Source organism: Thunnus thynnus, chromosome 6 (genome assembly GCF_963924715.1).
Source record: "Thunnus thynnus chromosome 6, fThuThy2.1, whole genome shotgun sequence".
NCBI lineage: Eukaryota > Metazoa > Chordata > Actinopteri > Scombriformes > Scombridae > Thunnus > Thunnus thynnus.
The window spans coordinates 17,388,251-17,415,210 of record NC_089522.1 but is presented as its reverse complement, the minus strand read 5'-3'; the positions used below and the strand labels follow the sequence as shown (position 1 = coordinate 17,415,210).

General features: G+C 44.7%; 1 protein-coding gene across 5 annotated transcripts in view; it reads right to left on the bottom strand.

Moving 5' to 3' along the window:
- The window catches only part of rarga (retinoic acid receptor gamma a), a 56,576-nt gene that overhangs the window by 14,437 nt on the left and 15,179 nt on the right, over positions 1-26,960 (bottom strand). For 2 of the 5 annotated variants that reach the window (XM_067592253.1, XM_067592255.1), the window contains 2 exons: positions 22,814-22,879; positions 14,925-15,295 (listed from right to left, as the gene is read on the bottom strand). In XM_067592253.1, the coding sequence (XP_067448354.1) occupies positions 14,925-15,093 (169 nt within the window). In that variant the 5' untranslated portion in view covers positions 15,094-15,295; positions 22,814-22,879. Of the gene's footprint in view, positions 1-5,059; positions 5,622-14,924; positions 15,296-22,813; positions 22,880-26,960 lie in introns of those variants that run through there. The other 3 variants (XM_067592254.1, XM_067592256.1, XM_067592257.1) reach the window with 2 other exon arrangements.

The window sequence follows — 26,960 nt, the reverse complement described above, 5'->3', positions numbered from 1 at the left end:
CCAAACACTGTCGGCTGCGTAAACACAGCCCATTCACACATACACAGAGGGAGGACAGTCGGGCTCGTCTGGGTTTCTAGTCCAGGCCTGGCTGTCCGAGCGCTGCGCTTCTCATAACAGTGAGCCCCCTAGCAACGCTCGAGCCAAGCCGTCAGTCAATAACACGTTGGTAACAGAACTGCTCTCTTCACACTCTGCTCACACATGGCTCCGAGCTGACATACACATCCTCCTATATACGCTATACATAAACACACATGCACGACAGTACTGTACATCGCGTGCTTACCAGTGAAATAAACTCTCACAAGCAGAGCACGCACACACACAAAGGCCAGGGTGCACACACGCACATACACACAAAGACTGCCAATTGCCCACGCCTATGAACAAGGGAAAATGTGCCTGGCAGGCAAAGAGCTGTTCTCAGTAAACAACTACAATAGCAGCAGCCAGACATGGGTGTTAGGGTGGGCAGCCACAATACCTCTGTGACCAGCAAACTATTGTGAAAGAAACTTACGAAAGTCCACATTTTATACTCTGCTGATACACAGGAGCAAACAGTTGGCTCAGTTGCCTCATAACAGCCTGTTCTATCATGTTGTGCTCCACAAATTTTCAGCTAAACAGGATTCTTCTTAATGTTTCAGGGGGTAAGCACTCTTGTGAAATACTGCTAAAGGGTTTCACTAAGACGGACGGAAAGAGACAAACAGCCAGTCCGAGGTGACAGATTCAGTCTCCACATGGTGGCTGATGAGTTTTATTTACAGTGGTGTGACTGACGCTGCCTAGGGGCTATAAACTGCTATTAGAGCGGAGCTGGATTCCAACACAGGCCTGTGGAATCCAGCCTGGCACATTGTCTGTCTCTGGATTTGACACAGCAGTCTGGGTGCCCAACACCGGCCAAACGGACACGTAAACACTACATACGTTGACATATAGGAGTTCGCATGCAGACTCCACACACGCAAGCGCAGGTTTATAGTCTCATATTCATGCATAAGCAAAACCACGTATGAAAGGGGGCTTGTGGAAAAAAAAAAAAAAACTTAAAGCAACTGCAAGGATTGAATCTGTTTATTTATAGGCGGCGCTGCCTATTAATGGGCTTGGCTATTACTGCCTGGCTGAGACAGATCTGTTAGCAAGGTGGTGTGATACTGCAACACAAGTAGTTCTTATACTGCTGAAGGCTTCATGCTACAGAAATGTTTTCCATGTTGTAATGTAATATAATACAGTAAGGATTAAGTTATTATGTGGTGAGAATTAACTTTAATGTAATATTTATATATAATATAACAGCTTCAGATTTAGTTTAATGTCATTCCACAGTGATAGTACAAATGTATAATGTTCTGTTTTGTAGTAGCTTCTACAACTACTTATGCATACGCTTATGGACACACAGTAATGCACCTTTCCACATTGAGCGGCTCTGCACAATAGTGGCTCTCTATCCACTAACTGCACACAAAATCAAGGTGCTTTTTGACTTCGGCATGGAATTACAGAGCAAGAAAGGGTTACTACTTTCATGCTTCAGTGTTTTGTACATTTCACTTTGATCCTAATTTGATCGGAATAGTAGAAATATTCTACTTCAAACAGCCCATTTGGTTATTTCGGCATAATTGTTTATAGAGACAAGTAAAGGCTTTTCCCTCGGTCATATCAATTACGATTCAGTGACCTTGGACCAGCTGACTACTTAAGCCTTTTAACTTCAGCGCATTCATTTGACATTATCTTGAGAGGATCAACAGGGTTTATGTATATATAACAGCACTGACAAGTCCTCATTAGAACTACAACCATGGTACTATAAGTCTCCTTCATTCTCTCTCTACACACACATGCACACACACCAACCCCCCAACCAAGATACCACAATCTATTCCGAGTCCTGCCCCCTCAGGCATTCTAATCTTTTAATTGAATCTTTTGTAATTATAATGAAATAACTGCGGACTTCCATCAGGGAGAAAATGATCGGGGCCAGAATGTGCCAGCGGTCACAGGAAGCTCTTATTTCTCTGCCACTGCTGCTGAGATTTACCCTCATTTCAATTAGCTCCTCAATTCACATTTGAACAGCACATTAAGGGAAAACAAAGAGGCGTGTGTGCCTGTGTGTGTGTGTATGTGTGCGCGTGTGTGATTGGACACAGAGTGATGGATTACTCCAGCGATCTGTTACCTCCATGTCACCCTCTTGTATATATCGCTTGTGAAGATCACAATTAATATCCAAACAGTGTTCAAAAAAGATGGAGCCACGAGTGTGTTTTGGTGAGAAAAACACACTTCCCCTTCTTCTGACCCTGGAGAACTGCTAAGCGTAATTGCCTCATTCTTCTAAGCAAATGAACATTGACAGAGAGGGGATTGGTCTGCATAGGCTCTCTCAAATGGCTTCCCTGGCAGTTGACTAATTCAGTTCTCATTGACGTATGACTAAATCAGTGTCCATTATCCTTACATGCAGGGTAGCTCAGATGTAGTACCATCTCGGTGGCATAAGGCACTTAAGAGCATTACACAATCCGAGCTGGTTGAAAGGGTCTCCTTTTCTGCAAGCTGACAAGGCCGCCACACATGGTGTAGATCTGACATTGGCCAGGCTGTAGCCTCTGACTAACCTCTGACATTGAGGTCTCCCACTGGTGAACAAAAAAACAGGAAAACTGACCACACACTTTTAAGTCCTCTGATTGTCCCTGGCTAACGGCCAACAGCAGTGACACTTATCACCGCAGGAGATTTACTGCAGTGACAATAGGATATACTCATTTTGTGAAAGATTTAGTGGGACTAACATTTTCTTTATTGTGTTTTCTACATGTTATCAAAAATTTCTAACAAGACCCACGTTTTTTTTAATTAAATGCACCTCAAAGCTTTTGACCACAGCGATTCATTGTTGAGTATCATGCCAGTGCCAGGTGACTCTATTTACAAACCCAGTGGTTATTTTGGTGTGTCGAGTGCGTGCTTGTGTGAGCGTGGCATTAAGGAGCCAGACAGGTCCCTCTGTTGTGCAGCTGGGCTGGCTTAATGAGATATCAGACTCAAACATCAATTCATCAGCCTCATTGATGAGGACAATGAGGGGCAACTGCTTCGGTAAAGAGACGCATTATGGCTCCTTGTGTGGGGATAGGACAGCCTTGTTTACAAAGGTTATTGGGCACAGAGGGCTTGAAACAGTACACCACAGCAGCCTCCACTTTGCTCTGCTCTGCTAGACTCAACTCCTTTACCCTCGGGGCAGCTTCTCAGGACTTTTCTCTTTGATTTTTCTGGAACAAAGACCCAAAAGAAAAATGTACTTCTGGAAACTGGAGGCCTAATTTTTAAATGTGCGCATGTGTGTGAATGGGTTAAAAGGAGAGGCCATAGAGGCTTGATTGATTAAATAAACAAATCTCATCTTGTTATCATCAGGACTCCCCTAGCTAAGCAGAGCAGGCTGGGCTGGCTGGAGTCCCCCCTGGCTTGGCCTCTACTGACAGGGCATCTGTCTTCATTAAAGCTCAGCCAGTGTGCATGACAGCCACTGAAATGCTGGTGTCTTCACGATTAATGAAGACAGATGACTCCCCCCGAGAGGCAGTAAAAAGGAACAAAAAGCAGGAGAATGAACAAACAGGAAAACACCAAAAAAAAAAAAAAAAAAATTATCAGAACCAAATTCAAAAAGCTCCCAAAACCCAAGAACACAGTTAAGCTGTTTATCCAACTGCTCCATCTTTTCTTGTATTCATGATTGTTTTTTCCACTGTCATATCTGGCTTGGCTCCCTCTACACTTCTCCCACCATACCACGCATACACACCCCCACTCCTTTTCCACTCTCACACGCTCTCTCACAGCAGCAGCGGCCCCCTGGAAGTGTATGGAAATGGACCCCAGTTTTGTCTGTCCAGAGACAGGCCTGTTGTTAAGAGTCGGAGCGTTGTCTCAAGTCAGAGGAGGAAGGAGGGAGAGGAAAAATGAGAAGCTGACAAAGGAAAACAACAAAACAGAGAGAGAGAGAGAGAGAGAGAGAGAGAGAAAAAAAAGCTGGGCAGAATATCCCCTGGCTTTCTTAAGACTGTGTATGCATTCCACATTTCTAATTTATTCCTCCATTTATCCATTAAATAATTCATCTTTTTATTAATTCATGGCTGTTTGGCTCGAGAGGAATATCATTATCCATCTAGTATCCAGAAGCGTAAACAAACCTCCGACCTAAGAGGACTGCGAGCAGGCAACACCAAACTTTGATCAACATCTGTAATATTAAACAGGCTACGTTTGTCATTAACCTTTCATGGGAAATTCATCAGAAACAAATCTTCTACTGTCAAACCCACATTGTGAATCGAAGATAAACTAAACAAGGTGTATCCAAAGTGTCAGGGTTTCCTCTTCCTGTCACTCAACAACCCTTTTTCCTCTTTCATCTGTGCACACTCATAGTTTTGTTTTTAGTATACAGCACCTGGCAAGGTCAAACCTCAGGTGGCTCACATTGTCACTGAAACTTGACTCCATGGGCTCAAACTCGCAAGTTAAACATGGGGAGACACACACACACACACACACACACACACACACACACACACACAGGCAAGCACACACACACACACACACACACACACACACACAGGCAAGCACACACAAACATGGACACACAGTGCATATCATATCATAGCAGAGAGTTTCTTTCAGATGGCTGAGCAACTGAAACTGGCTGAGGGCTGTGAGGGGGGTGGGAAGGAGGGGAGAGGAGAGGAGAGGAGACTGTCTGTCCCAGTCCTTTCCTGTGCTGCTCTGTAGCCCCTGACAGCAGCCCCCTTGGCCGAGCCCTGAGGGGTAAACAAGTCAGCAATGAGAGAGCTAGGGAGTGAGTGAGTGTGTGTGTGTGTGTGTGTGTGTGTGTGTGTGTGTGTGTGTGTGTGTGTGAGAGAGAGTGAGTGAGTGAGAGAGAAACAGAGAGACAAGAGTGAAAGAGAGAGACATGATTGTGTCATACAAGAAATCCAAGCAGGATGCCACTTACACTGAACGCTGGCACTGCCTGTCCAAGCGAAGGGGTCCAGCCCCGCAAAGAAGGGGCTCGCCTTCCGCAGCATGCACGCACCACGGCTGGTGACATCATAAAGCTGACGGGGGCCCATTCCCAGAGCCTCCATACAGTCGAACATGGCACCCCCCCTCCCTCAGCAAAAATCACTACGAGCCCTCAGTCCTGCCTGCGTCCTGCCCTGCTTCCACCGCTCACGTCACTCGCTGAAACAGTGACAACAACAAACAGCAGCAACAGCTAGCAGGATCTGCTACCTTCCCTTCCCTTCACTTATCTCTCGCTGTCACTCTCCCTGCTGCCTTTTCCTGCCGATGCTGGATGTTTCCCTCTTTCCCTCTCAGCTGGAATGCAGTTCTGGTTCCTGCCTGGCTGAGCTGAGCAGAGCAGAGCTGAGCTGAGCTGAGCTGAGCTGAGCGTGACTCCTGACTCTCTACTCTCCCCCTGCCCTTGGATGAGCTGCTCCCTGTCTGCTGTAACAGACCTAAATAACAGCCTCTCACAGCTCTCGCTGAGACCCAGACACGGCGGAGCGAACCAACTGCCTCGGCGTGACGCTCTGAGAGGGGGTGGAGAGAGAGAGGGAGAATGCCAGAGAGGGAGGGATAGAGAGAGGGACCCAGAGGGAGGGAGGGGAGGGGGGGGAGAAGGGAAGGAGGGAGGGAGGGAGAGGGAGGAGAGGGGGCCGGCCAGCAGAGCCTGCACTAGAGGAAGAACTGATCTAGTTAGAGGACAAAACTTTATTCCCATTCTTCTCTTACTTTTTTTTTTGTTTTTTTTTTTGTCCAAGCTGCTTTTGTGTTTCATATTTCAGCCCCAAACGCAAACAAACACACCCCCCTCCTCCTCCCCTCGTGTCCCATTCAGATCTGGTCCCTGTCTCTGTCTGTCTTTACATCGCACCTCCCCCAATTCCCCTGCAGTAAATATGAGCCCCCTCCCCTCCCTTCTCTGAGCCCCCGTCTCTAATCATAACCATATTAAAGTCCAGCCACTGGCTCGGTGTGTATGTGTGTGTGAGAAAGAGAGCCAAAGAGAGAGCGGAGAGAGAGCGGAGAGAGAGAAAGAACATTGTGCTGTGGTTGAACCCAGAAACCAGATGCCAGGGTAAATCCCTCCCTCCTCTCTCTGTCTGTTTGAGGGAACAGAGGATGGGCAGTTCTCTCTGTCTCTCCCTCTGGAAGTGCTTTAACAGTGATGAATGAGGGCTGCCTTGCTCAATCCCCTCGGTGCATTTGCACAGACAAATGCCCCCCAATACACAAACACACCATGCGCTGGACACACTTCTCACAGGTTCACTTGACCTTGTTTGTGATTTATCTCTGAGCAACCTTTACAGAGACGTACACAGAGATGCGAGGGGTAGGTGGCAGATGTGATGAAGTAATTAGTTTTGATGTATGGTGTCACCTGAACCGTCTCTAGGATGCATCACTGAGGCTCAGGATTACACATTTAACCTTCTTTAACGCAATCTGTTTTGTGTACTGCTAAAAACAATTGAATTTAAAAACACAGCAGCTCCCTCCCGGTGAAAATAAATCAAAAGGAAATCAATAGGTGGTCTACGGTCAATAAAAAAGCTTGTCACTAGTCCTAACTGTTGCTCACCAGACGGATAGACTCTGGCTGGGCTAAAGCAAACAGCCTGATACAATGGGAGATATATGATAATAGAATGGCTTTAGTCTATGCGCTCTGCACATTCATCTCCCCCTGTCAGACCAGTACAAGTGGTACAGCCCAGCAGGCAAAAAAGACACCATTTCCTGTCAATCTGTGCTGCTGGCTAGGCTCTCCATAAACACACAGTGCCCTCCCTCCCTCCCTCCCTCCTCTTCTGTCTAACACTTCAGTCTTTTTCCTGTCTCTTGAAAGAAACCGTGCTTTCACGTTTCGGGCTATTTTGAATGATTTCGATTAAAATGTTTATTGGTTTAAAAGCTTTCCCTTTAGTTGAGAGAGCTCTTGTTTATTTTCGTAAGCTGGCACAATCACGTGCAGTTGTACACACACATGTGGGCTGATACTTCTTGCGCACGCACTCACTCTCACACACACGTACACACAAACACATTTAACAACTCTTCTGTTGCATCAAACGGTAAACATCAGTAGTTTTTCTTATGTGGTTCTTCGTACAGCCGTCAGGTCATAAAGAGGAAGCTTTACAATATAAAGAGCGGAGCAGTGAGGCAAGATAAACTGTTATCTATCAAAGATTCCCCTGCTAACACTTTGTTGTGAAAATGTCTCTTTCTTTCTCTTTCTACCTCTCCACCCATTTACACAATAATTTAAAAAAAAAAAAAAAAGGCTTCATCTGGATACATTTCGGATTAAATCATCACTGCCCCGAGTCACATTTTTATGATCAACACGCATTCTTCTCACACTCGTCTTTCGTCTCCTTCCTGTCTTTTTTTTTTTTTTTTTTTTTTTTTTTTTTTTCCTAGTTTCATACAGCATCCTGGAAACTAAGACTGGCTAATCCCCTGGTGTTCAAATGTTCTATGTAACATCAGTGTTGTTTGCCAGGGCTGCTCTCTGGACCGGCGAGCCACAACACAATCCATTTATAATATCATGTGCTCACACTGGAAGCTCTTTTGTTTTTTGGAGATTTATGGACCTATCTGACTCTCTCCTGGTTTTGACATTTCTTTTTACTGTGTTTGAGACTATAATTCAGACCGCTAACCCCAGGTTCTCCGCTTATTGGCACATAGCACTGTGAGCTGTGAGTCTTCCAGAGTTTCAGAGGGTTTTGCGGAGTGAGTTTAGACATCTAATCTACACATACTCCATACTGCTGCTGACCCAGGCCGGTCCCCCCCCCTCTCCCCTCCCCTCCCCTCCCCTCCCTCCTCCCCTTCCTTCCCTGGCCAGAGAGGTTGAACTCTAGAAGAAACCCCCACTGGGCCACTAACTTTCCCCCCAAACTTATCCTGCCCTCCCTCTTTCTCTCCCTCACTCTTTGGCTCACAAGTCTCTCCATCGCTCTCCTTAATTCTTTTTTTTTTTTTCCCCTCTGTTTCTGCAAATACTCACCCCATTTCATCAAGTTCCCTATGGCCATTTTTTCCTGACTGCATGATTTGTTTTAGTTGACAAAGTTCTCTGCTTTTGTTTCTGGTTTTGGAAATGTTTCATTTTCAGCGGCTGCCAACTCACTGGTCATTTTGCGCGACTGCTGTTTTCAGTCATGTCTATATGCAATGAATACACGAGAATTTGACATACATTCAAAATATTTTAAATTTTCTCTTGTGATAAGATTTCATATCAACGGTACAGTAGACAAGGAAGCGTAGTCAGCTTGACCTAGTCTGCTTGTAGCTCCACGTGGGCTGGAACCCAGGAAAATCAGGCTTTACTACTGTCTGACACTCTGATGCCGATTACAGATAAGACGTATACAACACATTGTTGCCACTTCCTCTGTATACAGTCGTTCAGGTTCCAGCCAAGCAGTCAACAACGCAGTGGTGTGTGAGGCAATAAAGACAGCTTGTTTTTAGATGCCTATGTGCTAAACGCAGCATGGTGATTTTGAAAGGAATGTAGTGGTTTTCCATTGCTGATGTGAGCATGTGTGCAGTGTGTGGACGTGCTGAAACAGATTGCCGGTGATGATAGAGACACTGAACACCAGTCCAGAGCGCCCTCCCACTCCAGCCAGATTCAGGTTACACACACACACACACACACACACACACACAAATTCTCAACAGGTTGGTTTTTTTTTTTTGCAAAATAACTGAAGGAAGGAGCTGACAAACAAGATCCTCGCACCCAAAACCATTTTCTGTCCTTTTCATTTACAAAGTCACAAAAAAAATGGAAAAAAAAAGCAAAATCTTAAATGACGGTGTGTTGTTATGTTCGTCAGTGAAAACACAGAGTACAATCCTAGCGTTCTTTCTCATCACATCCATCAACTGCTCCACCAGCCGCAGGTTTTACACATGTTCAGCTCTGACAAGACATGTAATCTTATCCACTCATCTACCTCACTCTCTCACAATATATCTCTGGGAGATACCTGATGTGTCACTGAGGAGCGACGTGGGGAAAGTGAGGCATGAGTTATGAGAGAGGCCGCTTCTCAGCGGCGGCCATGTTCACCTCTGTTCACAGGCCGGTCTCACCGAAGGCCTAACACAGTGCTACTTTTCAGAACGCTATCAGTCTTGGCCATCTTTCAGCAAAGTTTTTTTTCGCTCTCTGTCTTTTTCTTTTTCTCTCCCTCTATCTGTACTGTCATGACATTTTGCTACTTGTGTTTTGTGGGAAAAAAAAAGAAAAAGATCTTTTAGTTGCTTGGCCAAAAACACAAACCCCCTGTCTTGTTCTCATAGGTCCGCCCTGTGCCTGGGTGCCCTCCCACGCCTTCTGAGAGCCCATCCCTCCTTTCTCGCCATTGCACGCTCTTGGTCTTGCACGTGCCCACAAAGGCCCATCTGAAAACAGACCCCTCCCATTTTTAATAGTAGCCTCTTTATCTTCATCTGTCATCATGTCAGAACTGTAGCACACTCTGTGGCCTCTCCCTTACCAGAAACCTTTGCTGACTTTCCACACACGCAAGCATGCAGGCACACACAAGCATGCACACACACTAATACACAAACACAAAGTTTCAGCAAATTTCCAGCACTTAGGGCAATTGGCTCCAACTTGCAGAGAGGGATAACAAGAGGAAATCCAAGGTGAAGGCTGAGGACAGAGAAAGAAAGGAGAGAGGAGAGAGCGAGGGGAACTCGAGAGTGCGTAAGCCAACAGGGTTTAGGTGGATATCATCGGAGGAGCAGATATTCCACTCACTATCAAATTCACCAAAAAAAAAAAAAAACCCTCCTTCATTGGGTGCCTAAATTGTCTGGAAGAACAAAGTGAACCTTTCTGTCCATTTTCCACTCTATTTGTTGAATCATTTCCTGCACTGGTTACAAAAATTTTAAAAAGAGCAATGTGAGAGGGAATCGATTTCCAAAAAGGAGTGGAGTGTCTAGTAGAGTTGTCATCTTGAGGCTAGCGGTCTCCTAGGGAGATGAAAGCATGGATGTCAGACGATGCAGAGCTGTTTATTAAAGTCAAGGAGGCTCCACTCTCACTGATAGATCAAGGACACAGCCAAACAGCACTGCGCACATGCTGTCATCACACACACAAGTACACACAAATGGTCCAGTCCTAGCATTGCGAATTTCACTCTTATCAACCGTATGTGATGACCACATCTGTCATGAACTAAACTATCTACCTTCAACTGCATGCGTTGTCTGCAATCCTAAGAGTTTTCTATTAATCTACTAATCTTGAAGTTGTTCTTTGAAATTTTCATTTGTAATGTTTTCACTGCAGTCTCAGACCATTGCTCTTTCCCACCAATAAATCTAAAAGAGATCAGTAAATGCCACAAAGATTGACGGCGGTCAGGGATGGATTGGCTTTGTTCTCGAGAGCAAACAGAAAAGTCAACACTCGGGTCTCCTAGGGCCTTTCACAGTTTCAAAAGGTAGGTGGACAGGTGACATCACAGTTTGTAAAGACTCTAAAGAGCATGCAGGAGGAGAAGAAAAACTGGAGATGGGAGTTTTGTCTCCCTGTGTCTTTAGGGAAGTTTCTGGCTACAAAGAAGTGAGTGGCAGCAGAGCCGAGCTTATCGTTTTCATATCCATACACAGCTCACTGTCTCTTTCGTCTCTCTCCCTTGCTCCTCTCAAATATATATAAACCCACATAAGCACACACATATGCACCCAGACAAATCTAACCGTCAACCGCGTACCCAACTCCATCAAGGCTGGGCTGAAACCCAGCACTTCAGCCTTTATGAAAATAAATAAAGCGGTACAATGTGCAGTTTGTGCTCTGCTTCCCCTCCAGTGGAGAAGGCTTCAACTCTGCTAGTCGACATCCTTCCCTGCTGTCCCTCTCCTCCATTTAAATGTTCGCTTTTTACATTCCCTCTCATACCACATTTCCCACCAAAATGGCTCCTTTACGCAACTCCCCGAGCTCCCTAAGCCAACATGACCTCCTTATGTGTGTGTGTGTGTGTGTGTGTGTGTGTGTGTGTGTGTGTGTAAGAATGCAATGAGTGTTTTTAATTATGTCACTCTGCATGAGGATATTTTTTTGGTTGGAACATTTTGGTCCTTTTCACAGTCTGCCTGACTTAATAGTCTGTGTGTGTGTGTGTGTGTGTGTGTGTGTGTGTGTGTGTTTGTGCCTGAGTGTGGATGCATATATGCTTGGCAGCCAATATGCTAATGTGTGTGTGCATTCGTGTGTGGTGTATAAATCCATACCCAACACACACTTTACATAAACAGCTCAACTGTTCACTTTGTCTCCACTTGAGGCACAATTGAGCAGACTCAGGCAGCTTTTACACAAGTTTCAACAAGCTATTCATTCCTTTCTATTAATACAATGCTTTTAATTTCATCCCACTGTGATGCAGCTCACACTCTCACAGCTGAGCCCTTCATGAGTTTTCTGTTTGCGTCACTCAACATAAAGCTAGAAATTATGGTCTGAATGGAAAATCTGAGCCAAGCAAAGGACTTCAGAATTTGGTCCGAGCCGTGTGGGCTGAAGGAAATGACCTACCAGCTTTTCAAAACATCCCTGTGGCTGGCTTTGAGGCCAGGGCTCCGGCCCTGATTGGTGAAAGCTTAGAGAGGTGTTTCAGGGCTCAGTGGCGATGTTATCACATAGTAAGTGGCCTTAATGGGCTTCCAACTGTTTGTTTGAAGGGCTCCTATAATGACAGGGATCAACTGATAACGGCCTCTGCTACACACTGCACAGAGAGCCGTCAGGCCCTGACATGGATGAACGCCTTTGCGCATTTATAAAGATATGGGTGGAAAGGATGGGAGTCTTGCAGCACACCCACACGCTCAGTGAGTCTCATTCTCACATGACTTGAATGTACATTAAACAGTAGCTTTAAGGTTTCCTACTTCCTCCATACAGTATATGCATTAAGAGCGAAGAAAAGCTTACTATCTCTACATGTGCAAACACAGTCTGCCTACGCCATCCCTCCCCTCTCCTGTCTCTTCCCACCTCCGTGCAAAACAGGTATTTCCAAAGACACTGTGGTGCCAAAACAGAGCGCCGCTCTGGGAGGTGCTCTAACCTGTCGGCACAGCATGCACACCCAACAAAGGTAGGTGTCACCCGGGCTACCTTTCTGACTTGCAATTACGCAAGAAGCAATGAAGCTGGGGAAGAATGCAGTACTATTTATTACACACACAAACACACACAGAAATATCTGCAGTACTACTCCCTTTATGTGGAAGGTATTTTCTCAGTCTGGCCTACAGACAGCCCTGACAACAATGAGCTGGCCTGTTAAGCCAACTCCTGGAGAAGAAGTAGAAGGAGAAGAAAAACAGGGCCTGGGGAATGTCCAAACTGAGGCCTTTTGTCTTCCCTGCTAACGTTTAAGAGAGCAGGGAATGAGACTGCTGTCAGTAAAATGACTTGTAACATTCCTTGTCACAGGATGCACCAATAGGATGTTTTAAAAGCCGATACCAACAGCTGAGAGTTTTTCATCCAGGGGCCAATACTAAAACTGATACTAAGATGTGTTTTTGTAAGAGCTTTAACTCAAATGCAGTGCAAAAGAGGTTAAGAGAAAATGAATCAACAATTATTTTGATAATTGATTATTCTTCATTTATTAAACAAAAATGCCAAACATTCGCTAGTTCCAGATTCTCAGATTAACTGTGCTTATATCATTTTACACTGAATATCTTTGAGATATGGGCTATTGGTTGAACAAAACAAAAACTTTGAGGGCATTACTTATGCTCTGCACTGTTTCTTAAAAAAAATACAGAGATCCGTTGCTGATTTGAGTCTCCTAGAAACAAATTCATAATAACATCAACCCTAATATTCACTGTAAGTAATACTGGATCATCTGTAAAGCTGATATTAGCCAATATAAAGGTACACCAAAAATTTTTCTCAACCCATAAATCTTGAATTGAAGCTAATTGTCACTATGATCCCGACTTAAACTTTGACCCCGGCCTTGTTTAAGCTCCGTCGCAGAGCTTAAGCCAAATAACTATGCTCCTTTAACCCTTGTGAACGATACTAGTGCCAGCGTGGATGTGTCAGTACAAGCAGTCATGTATGAAGCTACAGTGCATGTGGTTGCCTGTGTCTGTTTGTGCTTTGATACTTGTTTTTGTTTTAACTCATGCCAGTGTAAAAACCAGAAAGAATCCCATCTGTCAGTGCTGTGGGATTTCATTCTGCGTCAGGGGTATGTTTCTAGTTTTTAGATGAAAGAAGTGTTCTGTGCGCAGTGTGAGAAATAGAGAGAGTGGGAAGGGTGTCTCTGGTGGTGTGTTTGCATGTGTGTATCTGTGTGTTTTCCTAGTAGGGTGTGTTCTTGGATTCCACCACACTAGGACATTACCCCCAGGTGCTCTCTCTCTCTCCCTCTCTCTCTCTCTTTCTCTCTCTCTCTCTCTGCTTCTGTGAAAATACCTTGAGGATTAGGTGGGCAGCGGCGGCGAGGAGGGGCGGGGGGGGGGGGGGGGGGGGTTGAGGTAGTGATTGACGGCTGAAAGGCTGGAGAGGTGCTCAGGCATGCTGTGGTGGGGGAGAGAGGGGGACTGCATACACAGGCAGGGGGGCTCTGCACTCAGCTGTTGCCACCCACACCCATTATAGCCCCTCCACCACCTACCACCCACCACCACCTGCCGCCCCTTTAGCACTGCACCCAGATAAGATTTCAAATAACTCCTGCTTACCTTTACCTCATGCCCTAGCCTAAATGAAAGCGCCCCTTCTTTTCTCTCTCTCTCTCTATCTCTGTCTTCCTCTATCTTATGCTAACATCCTGAGCAGCAGTTTCTGCAGCAGAGGTTTTCTCCCTGACCTAGAATCCTGACGTTGATTAAAAAGCAGCGTTTTGAAACAAGCAGGTGTTTTGAACAATGAGCAATGTATGTCAGCAGCGCGTGTGTAATCTGGCTAGTTTTTCCATGACAGAAAAACACTCTGGATTGCCAACAATCTCCTCTTTGTGCTCTGTGTTCCATACATCATCCCATCCTGGCGCTTCAGAATACAACAGTGCCCCCTGTGTTCGAATTTGAAACTACAACTCTCAAACAACTGGAGTGTACTGTTGTGGTTTGAATCTTGCCTCCAGCTCACCTTTCTGTGCAATTAAAAAAGGTGTGTTTTATGCTCTTTCTATTACGTGTTTGAATTGCAAGAGTGCTCATTTTCCAATATTTATTGCACTTTTTCAGATATGTGTTGATGCTCGGAGCACTCATCACCTCACACTGGAAGAATGTTGTTTTGTCTCTAATTGCAGACTTGTGGGTTGCCTGCCTCACAAAAGCTCTGTGAGAGGTCCAGATACACACACACACACACACAAACACACACACACACACACCAGCGAACCCAGAGCCAGAGTTTGTGGTCACAACCACACCATCTACAAGCATCTATAAGGAAACCACAGGAGCAGAGTAATCATTGTATTGATGAAAGTGGACTTTTTCCCTCATGGTTTCTTTTGGGATTTTTTTTTTTCTACCACTCGTCCTATATCACAAGCAGACCCTAAAGTTTTCCATTTCCACAAAATTACACATAATGAAGTGCAATTTAAATTGCTGTATTTTCCTTTTTCCAGTGGACGCCTAAAATGTTACATGTGAGTTGACTAAAATGAAGGTATGAGCCATATATGTGTAGTTAAGGTTGAAATGGAAAACGATACATGAGAAGGAAGAAAAGTCAAACACACGCAGTGATGGAAATGACTTACAGAGAGCAGCCATCTCCTTGGGCAGGTCAGCACCGAATCTCCCAAACAGGCTGCTGTTGGCCAGCAGGTCGAAGGGGGAGTGGCTTCTCATGGAGTTGAAGGCGAAGGGGTAGACAGCAGGTGGGAAGCCGGTCATGTGACCCACCTGCTGTTCCCTGTTGGTAGCCATGACGACGGAGCACCCAGGGGTCCGCAGCAGGCCGCTGGCTGAAGGGAACACTCTCACAACACCTGGAAATCCCCGGAAAAGTCGAAATCCGTGTCCTTTCGAAGGCTCTCAGGGTTTGGGGAATGGATGAGTGACGACGGGACCTCTGGTTTACTGAGGGAACGCCAGACTCCACTTTAGAAGAGTCATCCAGTTCACTTTTCTGGGGAAGATAAGGCAGACACATTTGTTATTTCTCACTAATAAATTCACCACATAAAACATGAGGATAAGTGTTTCTGATTGGCATGGACATGATGATACAATCAGTGGTTTGTGTTCAGATCCTCTCTAGATTCCATAAACACGATTCACCTCACATCAACTCTGAGACCATGATCCATCTACGCTCTGGGATGGAGAATAGTTTATCCACAGTTATAATGCAAGAAGGATGTGCAAAATACCAACAGGTATGAGAGAACGGGAAGGAAGGAGGAAGTGAGGAAGGACGGGACAGCAAGAACCAAAACAGATAAAGACGTGAGAGAAAAAGAATGAGTGAGCTGTGAGAGGAAAAGCCAGAAAAACTGGGACTGGGCGAGGGGAAAAGAAAATAAGAAAGAAGTTTGGAAAAAGTTATAACAGGGAAGAGCAGGAGGGAGGGAGGGAGGGGAAAAAAAAGAGAGAGAGAAAAAGAGAGAGAGCTCTTGTTCCTGCAGTTTTGAAGAGCTTCCAGACTTCTACAGTGATTCCAGGCTATGCCATATGATTTAAATCACCAGAACTCTACTATAAAGAGCTCCTCTGTTCCTGCTGCCAGCCTAGCACAGCAGCCTGCCTCTCTGCCTCTTTCCCCCAGGACCAGAGGCCCAGACACGGGGTCCAGAGCACGAAGAAGGGGGGGGGGTGGTGGGTGGAAGGGGGGGGCGGTGGGGGTAGAGGGTAGGGAAAATGAGATCCACTGATTGCTAACTGCTGCTGTCACTTCCAACTATCTTCTCTTGAGGTCAGGCTCTCATCCCACAGAGTCATTTTGGCTCTAACCTCCTGCAGCCCGCTCGTCACTTTGACTCCACACAGTAGGCACAGACAAGTCAGGCTCAAGTGTGGACAAGGCAGCAGTTATGCCCCACTGTTGACTGTTAATACAGCAGGGGGAAAAAAATCCTGGTAAAGCCTCCCATTTTCTTTTTCATGTTTTCTTTTTGCCTTTCACTTCCCTAGCGTGATTTTATGAGTGGGTGGTGTGATCAGCTTGTTTTTTAAATGTGGCTTTGAAAAAGAGCAGAGCCAAGGAATGTGGAACTGCTGTGGCTTGTGAATCCGGGAGAAAAGACAGGGAAAAAATCTTGGTAATGAATTCGGTATAAACAAAGAAATGAGTGAAGGGGGGGGGGGGATCTGAGGCTGAACCAGTGAACTGCTGAACTGAGCGAAAAACGCACAGCAGAAGAACAGTGACAGGGTCTGGGCACTGGGGGGCACTAAGAGGTGGCGCCGTGCCCAGGAAAAAGAGGGAGAGCTTTCCAAGACGCACACATATGCACCACACTGTCTGAGACACATACACATGCAATCAAGCACTCAAAAAGAAAAGAAAAAAAAAAAAAACTCCACACACATGTGTGAGAGCACCCACTAACACACACACACACCTCTCACCCCTTGCCTTTTCCAGGGCTCTGGCTCCCTCCCTGCCTCTCTTTCTGGCTCTTTCTCTTTCAACAGAGCCAGTTAATTACACCCTACTGCTGCAGGCAGCTTCAAACCACCACTAATTTAGAGTTCCATTACAGTAAACTGTTCCACATGTGCATCCAGGGCCCAGGCAGGCTCGGGTGGCCACGTTTCAGGAAGGAGCAGCCGCCGATAGGCACCCACCCCCATCCTGCCAACACAGCCATGCTGCCATCTTTCTTTTTCCTTCTCCTTCTCCTTATTCCTTGCTTTCTTTCTCCTTTTCAGTCTATTCCTCATCCAAACTACCTTTGATTTTTTCCCTCTTTTCTGACCCACCCCACGTCTCCTCTCTATAATCATGTCCTTATACCTAATCCTCTCCTCCACCTCCCCCCCCCCACCACCCCCCCACCCGCACCTCATCTCCATCCCTCTACTGCTTATACAACTTGTACCATGACCCTGTGTGGCGGTTCCACTGTGTGGCTAACACACAAAAACATCACTAAAGATTTCACAGTGGGCCTAATGGGAGAAGAGGTACAGACTGGAAAAACAAAACTGCCAGCAACACACAGGCTCATAATGTGCATGTGCATGTATGCATGTGTGTTACGAGTACGGTACTTGGCCAGCGTTTGGCCCGTTTGGGTATCTGCCTCATGAACTCAAAGCAGGCCTCATAAAGGCAGTACGATCTGTCTGTGAGTGCTTGGAGAAGAGAGAGGGAGAAAGAGAAAAAGGAAGATGTGAGGGGAAGATTCATGGCAGAGAGTATGACTGTATGCATGTGACTTTTGTATTCCCACAGGAAGAATCAACTGTATATTAATCAATATACTAATCCAGTATTGTAGCCCACAAATGTGCAGCCCACTCGGGGGAATCTCACCGTTGCACAATAAACCGCAATGCCACTGTACATTCATTCACATGCCATAGAAAGAAAGAGACAAACAAAGAAAGAAAGAACTAAAGAGCACAGAGACACAGCCTTTTAAAATAGAACCCAGTAACTTTACTCTCCCCAAACACAATAATGAATTAATAAAAGAGTTGGCGCCAGTGTTTTTTAATGAGTCACATCAGCCCAGCAGCTTTTTACAGAGCCATTTATGTTTTATGTTGGGTCCTGTGGTAGGCTCACTTCGCCAGCCCGTCTGGGGCTATAAGGGGATAAGGGGAATTTGGAGTGACCTCATCCCCTGTTAGCCAGGGCCAAATGGGCATAGAGGGCCTCCCCACTTCCCCTGAGCCTGGGGGGCACACAGGAGGCAGCAGGCGGCCAGGCAGGCGAGGAGCACCAGGGCCAGCTATGGGTGGGTTCAGGGCTGCTGCTGGGACTTTCCATCATTGCCTAAGACGTGCACTGTAGCGGGTTTAAATTTACTTTGGTTGTTTCTGTAAATAGTGGAGTGTCAGACCTCACAGTAGTTCATCATGTTAAAGCAGACTCATTGGTTACACTTGAGATAACCCATTGATTTTATCAGGACAAAACGCCGTGTAGCAAATGAAATGAAATCAATCAAGCTGGCAATTTGGAGACAGCGCCACAAGACGGGGCACGCTTAAGAGAGAATAGGATTCTCTTGTTTGCTGAAGAGTTTGGATTTCGACAAAAAGACGGAGCAGAATGGAGAATCAAGCAAGAGTAAAAAAAGACAGAGAGAGAGAGAAGAGAGAGAGAGAGAGGGAGAGCGCAGTTCCCACAGATTGAATGTCTGTCAAACAAAGGGTATCAAATCCTCTGTGAGCAAAACAACAATTGTGCCTTAACCGTTGTGACGGAGCGAGGCCCCTCAGGCAATAAGAACTGCAGTCAAACATAACAAATAAATCACGGCATCTCAGGAAGTTCTGCACCACACAACCAAGAAAGGCAGCTGTTTTTTTTAGTCAGCAGAAGAAACCACAGGTGATTACTCGGCGTATATGAGCAGGATTCTGGGTGCCATGGCTGCTCCAGTTTGTTTACTGGAGGATGTTTCTTATTCCAGTCAAGAAAAAGAACAAAAAAAAAAATGTTTTACAGTAATTGTGTGCAATGTTATATTGAGTTATATTTGTGTGTTTATTTGGATATTTGCCTTTGAAGTTGCATTTTTGCGGCTTTTCTCTTCGCTTTCTGACTCAAGCGGAGACTACTTTTTGTTTTACACTTTCCTGCCATCTGCGATTGCGTGAGTTCACAGGTTTTCTTTGGGTTTCCTGAACTCTCCAAAAGGCCACAATGTGCAATTTTAAGAAATTTTCTGCAAGGTAAAATAAAAATATGTGTCAATCAGCCAGGGCGAGAGCAGCAAGTCAAAACTTTTACTGGAAGGACTGAATTGTAAATTCACAGCCTCAAGATAAATGAACAGTACCATGTATCCTGGCAGGAAAGCTTGGCAGAATCACAGAGCCCTCTCACTCTTTTTCCACCTCTGACTTGCCCACTCCTGTTCATTTTTTGACAGAAAACTGAGCATGTCTTCGAGGCACAGTCTTCCAATTGTCAACAGCAGAAAGTGATTTATGTTCGGCAACTTTGTAAAGGAAATTGTTTGAAGCAGAGAGGGTTATGTTTAAGTTTTGGGTCGTGGGTGAAGTCACACTACCACATCAGTAAAACAATGATTTTACAGTCCATGTGTCCTCACTGAGTTGACAGACTGGCTTTCTAACTGCTTGGAGCAAAATGAATATTTAGCGTTGTCATCGCTGCTTAATATGCCCATATACTACCATCAGAAAACAGTTTATGTACTCAGAACTGTCACAGACAAATTAAAATGTTCAGAACAGAATCACAGGAGCGTTATCTGATCTTGGCGTCAGCAGCATTTTGGCTGTGAAAACAATATCCTTAACACTTTATTATCTGATGCAAAGCTGACAGCTCCCAGCCTTTCAACAAGTGCCTGGCTAATGGCTCTGAGACAGACACCCAGTGACAGACAGTCCAGTGTCTCCAAACAAACCTGCATTCCTTCACCTCAAACTTGTTTGACATCTGCCTGCTCTTGGTATCACACAAACACGTATTTGCTTACAGCAACAACGCAAAGTAGCACCTCTGAGTAATCATTTGTCAGTTAAAGAAGTATTGTTTTTCAGGATTTCCACTAGGGAGTGTCATTATGCAATCCTTGTTTTTTTTTTACCTATAAATGATCGAACATTAATCCCTTAATCTCTTTTTTTGTTCTCACTCTCTCTTTTTTTTGTTTAAACATAATGTCACAAAACAGGCTGTGTTGACTTGCAGTGGTGGAGAAGAGTATGGAAAGAGTGAGAACTCACAGTCAGACATAAAACACTTTGTGACATGATGAAGTCATCCTGACAGCTTGCTGTTTCCATGATGTGGTAGAGCTCTTTGGAGTACTCAACATGGAGACTCCAGCAGTGGGTCCAGCAAAACAAGAAAACACACCACAACAGGAAAAGGCAAAGACAGACGATGAGAGAAGTTTTGAGAAATGAGGAGGGTCAGAGAGACAGGAAATAAAGCAACACGAAGAAAGTTCAATGAGGCAAGAGTATGATGGCTACTCCAGATTTGAAGGGTAAAGATGGCGCAATAACACGTCTCATTTTGTAATTACTAAGAGAGGATTAATACAGGTATGCTATGGAGGCGTTTCTCTTCCTCAACTCGGAGAGAAAACAATCCTTTCTCTGTATAAAAGAGATGCGTAATGGATGGGTTTCACCACCACCACTGATTTTCGCCCGAGGTATCAAAGCAATACTCAGACACGAGCAGGCCCAAACACACACATGCAAGTACAAAATGCAAAACACACATTCACGGAAGTTTAACGTTGTGCCAAAAGATCTTCTAATGAGGGCTCAGAGGCAGGCTGAAAATGTAAATCCTCACAATCAGAGCGGCACACCTGCAAAAATAGACATAGGAAATGGTGCGCAGATAGTTTCCTTGTTAATTATAGTATGGTGGCGGAAAGCTCCTTGAAATCCCCCAAAACCACCTGTGTAACCCCTCCCTACCACTTGGCCTTAATTGCTATAGAAATTCCAGAAAAAGACAGGTATCAGCAACTCCTAGATTTACTGCTCAAAGTCATGCCACGAAGAAGGACTGTTGGCAGATTTTGCAATACAGAAGCTTTTATGTGTCAACTGTAGTTTCAGTGGTTTCCACAAAACCTCATCTTCTCACCTACAACTGAAAATTATGATCACATAGTGCATCAGATGTTGTTATTATGTTAAAAACACACTGTACAAACGTTGAGTTTTATGTGTTGGGTGTTTTAATGCTTTAATAGTTTTACTTTAATAAATTTAACAAAGGAAAAACTAATTATCATCATTGGTGTTTCTCCTTCTTTAATTCACTTTTGATCCATGCCAGATATGTCTTAACTTCAAGGTACATATGACTGACAAACTACCATTAGTCACACTGTTTCAATAAAAGAGAAATTCATATTTTATGATTTTGTTCCAAAGTAGTTATTTCCATGGAAATACAGTACATCTTGCCAGTATTTAATTGCTGATCTGTACTGATAGACAATAACAGTATAACAGCTTTAATGTGTGAATATTCCCAACAACAAGAATGGGATCATGTTTTTGGTGAGTCAGATAAAGCTGAAAAACACCACACTTATGATCACAAGTACAGTAATCATGAGTAATGACATATTAATGAGCCATCTGGAGTCTATAACAACAAGCACAAATAATAAGTGATTCCAAGCTGTCACAGAAGACAAACACAAGGCTGTGACTGGACACCATGAAGGTAAAGCTGCTCAGTATGGACAGCCTGTCCTCGAAAAAAAAAAAAAAAAAAAGAACCATGGGTGGTGCTCTGGAGGAGGAGAGCGCGGTGATATTACTCTGCCTTGGAGATGAGCTCCCTTTTTCTCCTACTCCAGATGTCACAGTCTGTATCTGAGTCAAACAGATACACCAGATGACAGAGGATGGTGACACAGATATCACCGGCCTTCAGCAGACACCTTTCACTAGGCCACGTGGGTGTTTTTTCATTCCACTTCAATCAAACTATCACTCAGTCCTCACACTTATGTCAGGTCCACCAGGGGAAATAAGCGGTGGACAGCAGGTGCAAAGCAAAGGCAGTCCAGCTGCGGCGGTTTACCTACTGACCAGTCACTGCTGAAGCAATAAACCAAAGCTACACTGCGGGGACAAGGACACATGAAACAAGTGAAAACATGCTGTGACATCAGGTGCTGGATCTTTATCTGATATCTAAATCATGCAGCACTAAATGCACTGTGTTACACATGGCTGTAACAAGTGGAACCTGTTAACCTAGCACATATGCCAGCATCAATAAATAATCTTCAGTGACAAGCTGCTAACTATGAGAACACAATGAATAAACGTCCATGTAAACTAAAAAGAGCAGAGTTACAGACACACCTCAGTCCACAGGAATTAGCCTCTGCTGTTTAAAACGGTGGAAAACAATGCTTCTCTTTTCCAAGTGTTCATATGTTGGTTATAAAAAAAAACAAAAAAACAAAAAAAAAAAAACAGGTCAAGGACTGGTGACTCCTCCGGTGAATACACACTCATAGACATCAAACACATGCAAGCGTGTACACACTAACTCACGCACATATGCTAATAATAAAGAGCTCCACAGGCGCTGGGTAACACTTGAAACACTCACTAATAAGCACATATGTGCACACAGGCACACACACATGCTCGACTATGTTTTCATATAAACTCAAGTGTCACTCTCACTTTAATAACACGTAACGAAGCAGACATACTATAGCGCGGCATGCAAACAAACATGTGTGTTGGGATGTTTTAGTGTTTACACATGAAAATCTGGTCGGCTTTCGGTAAAGCGATGATTAATTGTCTCAGAGGCTCTCAAGTGTCTTGCACACTCACTCTCTGTCTTCAATTAAAACTGTCGACCCATTCCCAAAAAATGCAGCCTCTCTCTTTCTCTCTCTGTTAACAAAGGGAGAATGAGGAAAAGGAAGACAAACAATGACTTAAGTTACTGATTCTAAACTTCTTTTTTTTTTTTTAAGCGTAACTTACTCACCAGCTCCGGTGTCAGTGAGGCAGACGGAGAGATGAATTGCTTGACGGGAGGGTCTGATGAGCGGAGCTAGCCAGGGAAAAAAGGAGAAAAGACGTGTGTACGTTCATCAGAGAGTCCTTCTGACAGCAAAGACAGAGTAGCAGCGAGCCTCTCTCTCTCTCTCTCTCTCTCTCTCTCTCTCCCCCTCACTCCCCCTCTCACACTCCTCCTCCTCCTCCTCTCTCTCAGTCTCTACCTCTTAAAATCACTCTTTCACTCCCCAAACACAGGCACACACTCACTCTCTCACTCAATAAGAAATAATTATACTCTCTGATTCATAAAGCCTTCCTTTGTCACGTGACCCAACACTTCAAATATACAGCACATTTTTTCACAAGCCACAAAATGCCTGGAGGGAAGAAATAGGCCCAGAGAGCTTAAGTTTCTGTTTTTAATTCTCTCTCCCTTCTTTGTCTCTCGGGTGAATTCTTTTTCTCTCCTTCATCTCCTTGGCTAAAGAGTCGATTTACCTACAAACTGTTTGTGAAAGTCGAAATGCGGAGCCATGTCGTGATCTCAGTTCATTCATGTTTAATCAATAAATGCCGTTCAATAGGAGAGGATGTTATAGTATCCTGAACAACACAGATCATCCACTTTATGATGTTTTGATTTAACACAGACGCTGTTTTAATGGCGAGCCAATAGGTTTCCTCCTCCAAGAAGTAGTTTCACCTCGTCATTTATTCCCAGTGTGATCAATTTATGGAACGATTGTAATGGGCCTGTCTGCTCAGTACAGGCATGTGTTGTATGTGGTGTTTATGTGTAACTCATATTTTGTGTTTGGCACTATGTTTTATTGCTTTCAATGTTTCTGTGACAATTTTCCCAGAGCAGACTTAATAAATCACTAGTATTTATTACCATTAACACTATACTGATACTGTAAGCAAGTACGGTGACCCTTTTGGAACTAAATGAGGAAGTGAACACAAGTAGGTTCTTGGTAAGTACACAAAGAAAGCTGACACAATGTCTAAAATATTCTGCACTTATTGAGGATAAATGAAAACCAGAATTTGGCATTCAAAGCTGGAATCAAACATTTTTTGGGATACACATCTGTCAACATCCTGCAAAACGTTATGCAGTTGGAAATTTTTTTTTTTTTTTTCAAAAATCAGAGAAACTGAAGGTTTCTGTATGTAAATCACTTCAGTTCCTAAAGTGAAACTAGTGGTGGCACATCAGCTGCAGGGAAGTCCCGTGTGAGATGGCAGAGTTGCGCAGCAGCGGCAGCAGCGACAGATTTGGGTGTGCCCCTGAACGTGCCCCTCTCTCCATATGAGATCATGTGTTTCAGATCTGTGTTTATGTGTTTGTGGTTCTGGGCGTGTGCCCTGTTTTTCTGAATGTAATGTTTCTCAAGTTGTTTTGGTTATGAGGAGCACCTCAAACCTCAGAACTGGGAGGAGAAGGCACACCTCAACTGGCACCTCAACGGGCACTTTTTCCTTCAGCAGAGCATAGGTCAACTTCCCTTTTGTCAAGAAAAAAAACAACAACAAGTCAATGTAAACACATGCATGCTTCTAAAATAAGAAACATCTAGCCTAACTCGATTCTTAACCAAGTGCAGCAAGCTTTTTCAAAATAACCAACTTATACATGCACTACTTATTTCCAAAACTTCACTTAAAACAATGCCCTTCAGGCATATTGGCCATGCATCACTTCACGCTCTCCTAAATCTCACAGTCTGAAGCAGAATCTCCAACCAATGCAACATGTGGAACTATTCTTTTAGTATTCTCAGATACCTAAAGACTTGATATACATATATATATGTTTGTAAATCATACTAACAGGTCTGATACTGACAAATCATATCCTCAAAGACACTGACCCTAATATGTCTCCAGGATAAAGTAAAAAAAAACAAAACAACCGTGCCACCTAGCCTTGCTCTCGTCATTCCTACACGCTTCCGATCTTTACAGCCACACATGGTCTGCGGTAGCCTACTGAAATGTTCTCTCATACATTTTTTTGAGGTGGATTTGCCAGTACATAATCAGGGTAAATGGATGGATAAGCAGTAAGAGGCGCTGTTGCCTTTTTGCAGAAACCTTATATTCAGAAAGCACAGATCTAAGCCATACTGCAAAAGGGCCCTTCAGCTGATCCTTATCTCGTTTACATTTGATTTATGTGTTGCTTATGAGGCCGCTAAGGCTAATCGAAATCCCTTAACTGTTTACATAGCAGTACTAAATCAGCAATTGTGTAATGTGAAACAAGAAGGTAAATACAGCCATAGGACACGGTGGAACTAAGTCTGCGTTAGCCATAAAGATGATGTGAAGTGTTAAGTGTGAATTTCTACTCATCAGGCTGACTGAAACCATGAAGATAGTTGTGTGTGTGTGTGTCAGCGCTCAGTGTATGCTGTGCTCCTTATTAAATTATGACAGTGAGCTTGAGCAAGGGGAGGGGTGTGTGGTTGTGTGTGTACGTGTGCTTAGGCTTTGCATATGTGTGTGCGTTCTTGCAGCGCGCACGTCCGCGCTTACGAATATATGTGTGTGTCTGTTTGCGTCTGTGTGCATGGATGAGTGTGTGTAGGCAGTAGCAGCGAGAGGGTCAGAGGTTACTAGTGTTTGTGTTTCAGTGTCAGTGAAGTGTGCTCCAGGCAGAGATTTATGATCATTGTGTCTGGGAGGCTGCAGAGTGGGGGATAATGAAGATAGATCAGGGTGCTATCTCTCTCTCCGGGCACCACTGGAAACATGGCCTATGGCCCCCCAACGTACTCGTATCATTAACTTCAGCCTGTGACATCATAACGCGCTGCCCTGACATCAATCCTAACACAGTGTGTGCTCTGACAAAAAGTCAAACGCACACAGGCAATTCCTCACAGGAAGTCATCCGGCAAACACAGGCATTGTTCAGTGTGTTGCTTTGCAGCTTCTCTGGGTGTGTTTATGAAGATATGAAATATTCATAGAAACATCGTACTCAGTCGTGTGTTTCCACTTTAGATTCAACGTATTTGCATTCACGGAGCAACGGAGTAGAGGCCCGGGGCTCGCTGGCAGAGGAAAAGGAGCAGAGGCAGAGGAGGAAAGAAGGAATGGGGGATGATGGAGGGAGCAAGAGAGGGAGGAAGTGAGGTCAGAGGGGTTAAAGAGAGAAGGGGAGAGGGGGAGGAAAGAGGGCCGCTGGTACAGGGAATGTGAGAGAAAGGGGTGTGAAATAGAAAGAGGGGAGGGGAAGAAAACTAGGGGGTGAGATGGAGCGAGGGATGGATTGTAGAAGAAGAAGGAGAAGGGGGGGGTGGGAAGGTGATGGGATTGGTGGTGGGGAGGTGAGAAGGGGCGCAGGGTGCTGGTGCCTGTGGCGGCAGGTTTTAATCAGTAACAAGATGCCTGTAATGAGATCACTATTTCCCCACATTCAGATTGATGTCATGTGAAGTTTGGTGCCGCACTGAGACAGGCAGGGGACGCAGGGCGAGCGCACACACCCCGCTCAGGAGTCGTTTGTGCGGACACACACACACACACACACACACACACACACACACATACAAATATACACTTGCTTGCACTTTTCTTGGTTACAGACTTAAACACACATCCTGTGAAATGAAGGAGCTCATTCATCCCGCCTGGCAAACTGCGCTCATTTAGAGTCCAACCGCCTTGAAGTAAAAACATACTCAGAGGAATACTACTCACAGGAAAATGAGTTACTCATGGCAAAGGAGAGATGTATGTGTTAGGGACCGAAGGGCATATACCACTATGTACTCCTCTAACAAAAACAAATGAGCACAAAGCTTGGAAGAGAGTGAAAGAGCCAAAAGTTTTTTTTCACTGCATTAAGGGAAAAAGAGAAGGGGAGAGAGAGAGAGAGAGAGAGAGAGGGAGAGAGAGAGGGAGAGAGAGAGAGAGAGAGAGAGAGGGAGAGAGAGAGAGAGAGAGAGTGAGTGAGAGGAGGAGGAGAAAATACAAAAAGGGAGTGTGTGTGCTTTCTGTGCATTTTTTGGGGTGCATTCAGAGGTTGTCGACACAGCTACCAGCGTGTGTGCCAGCGCATGAGTGCTCTGCCTATTCCCCAACATGTGTGTCCAATGAAAGGTGAACGGCTCTCCTGT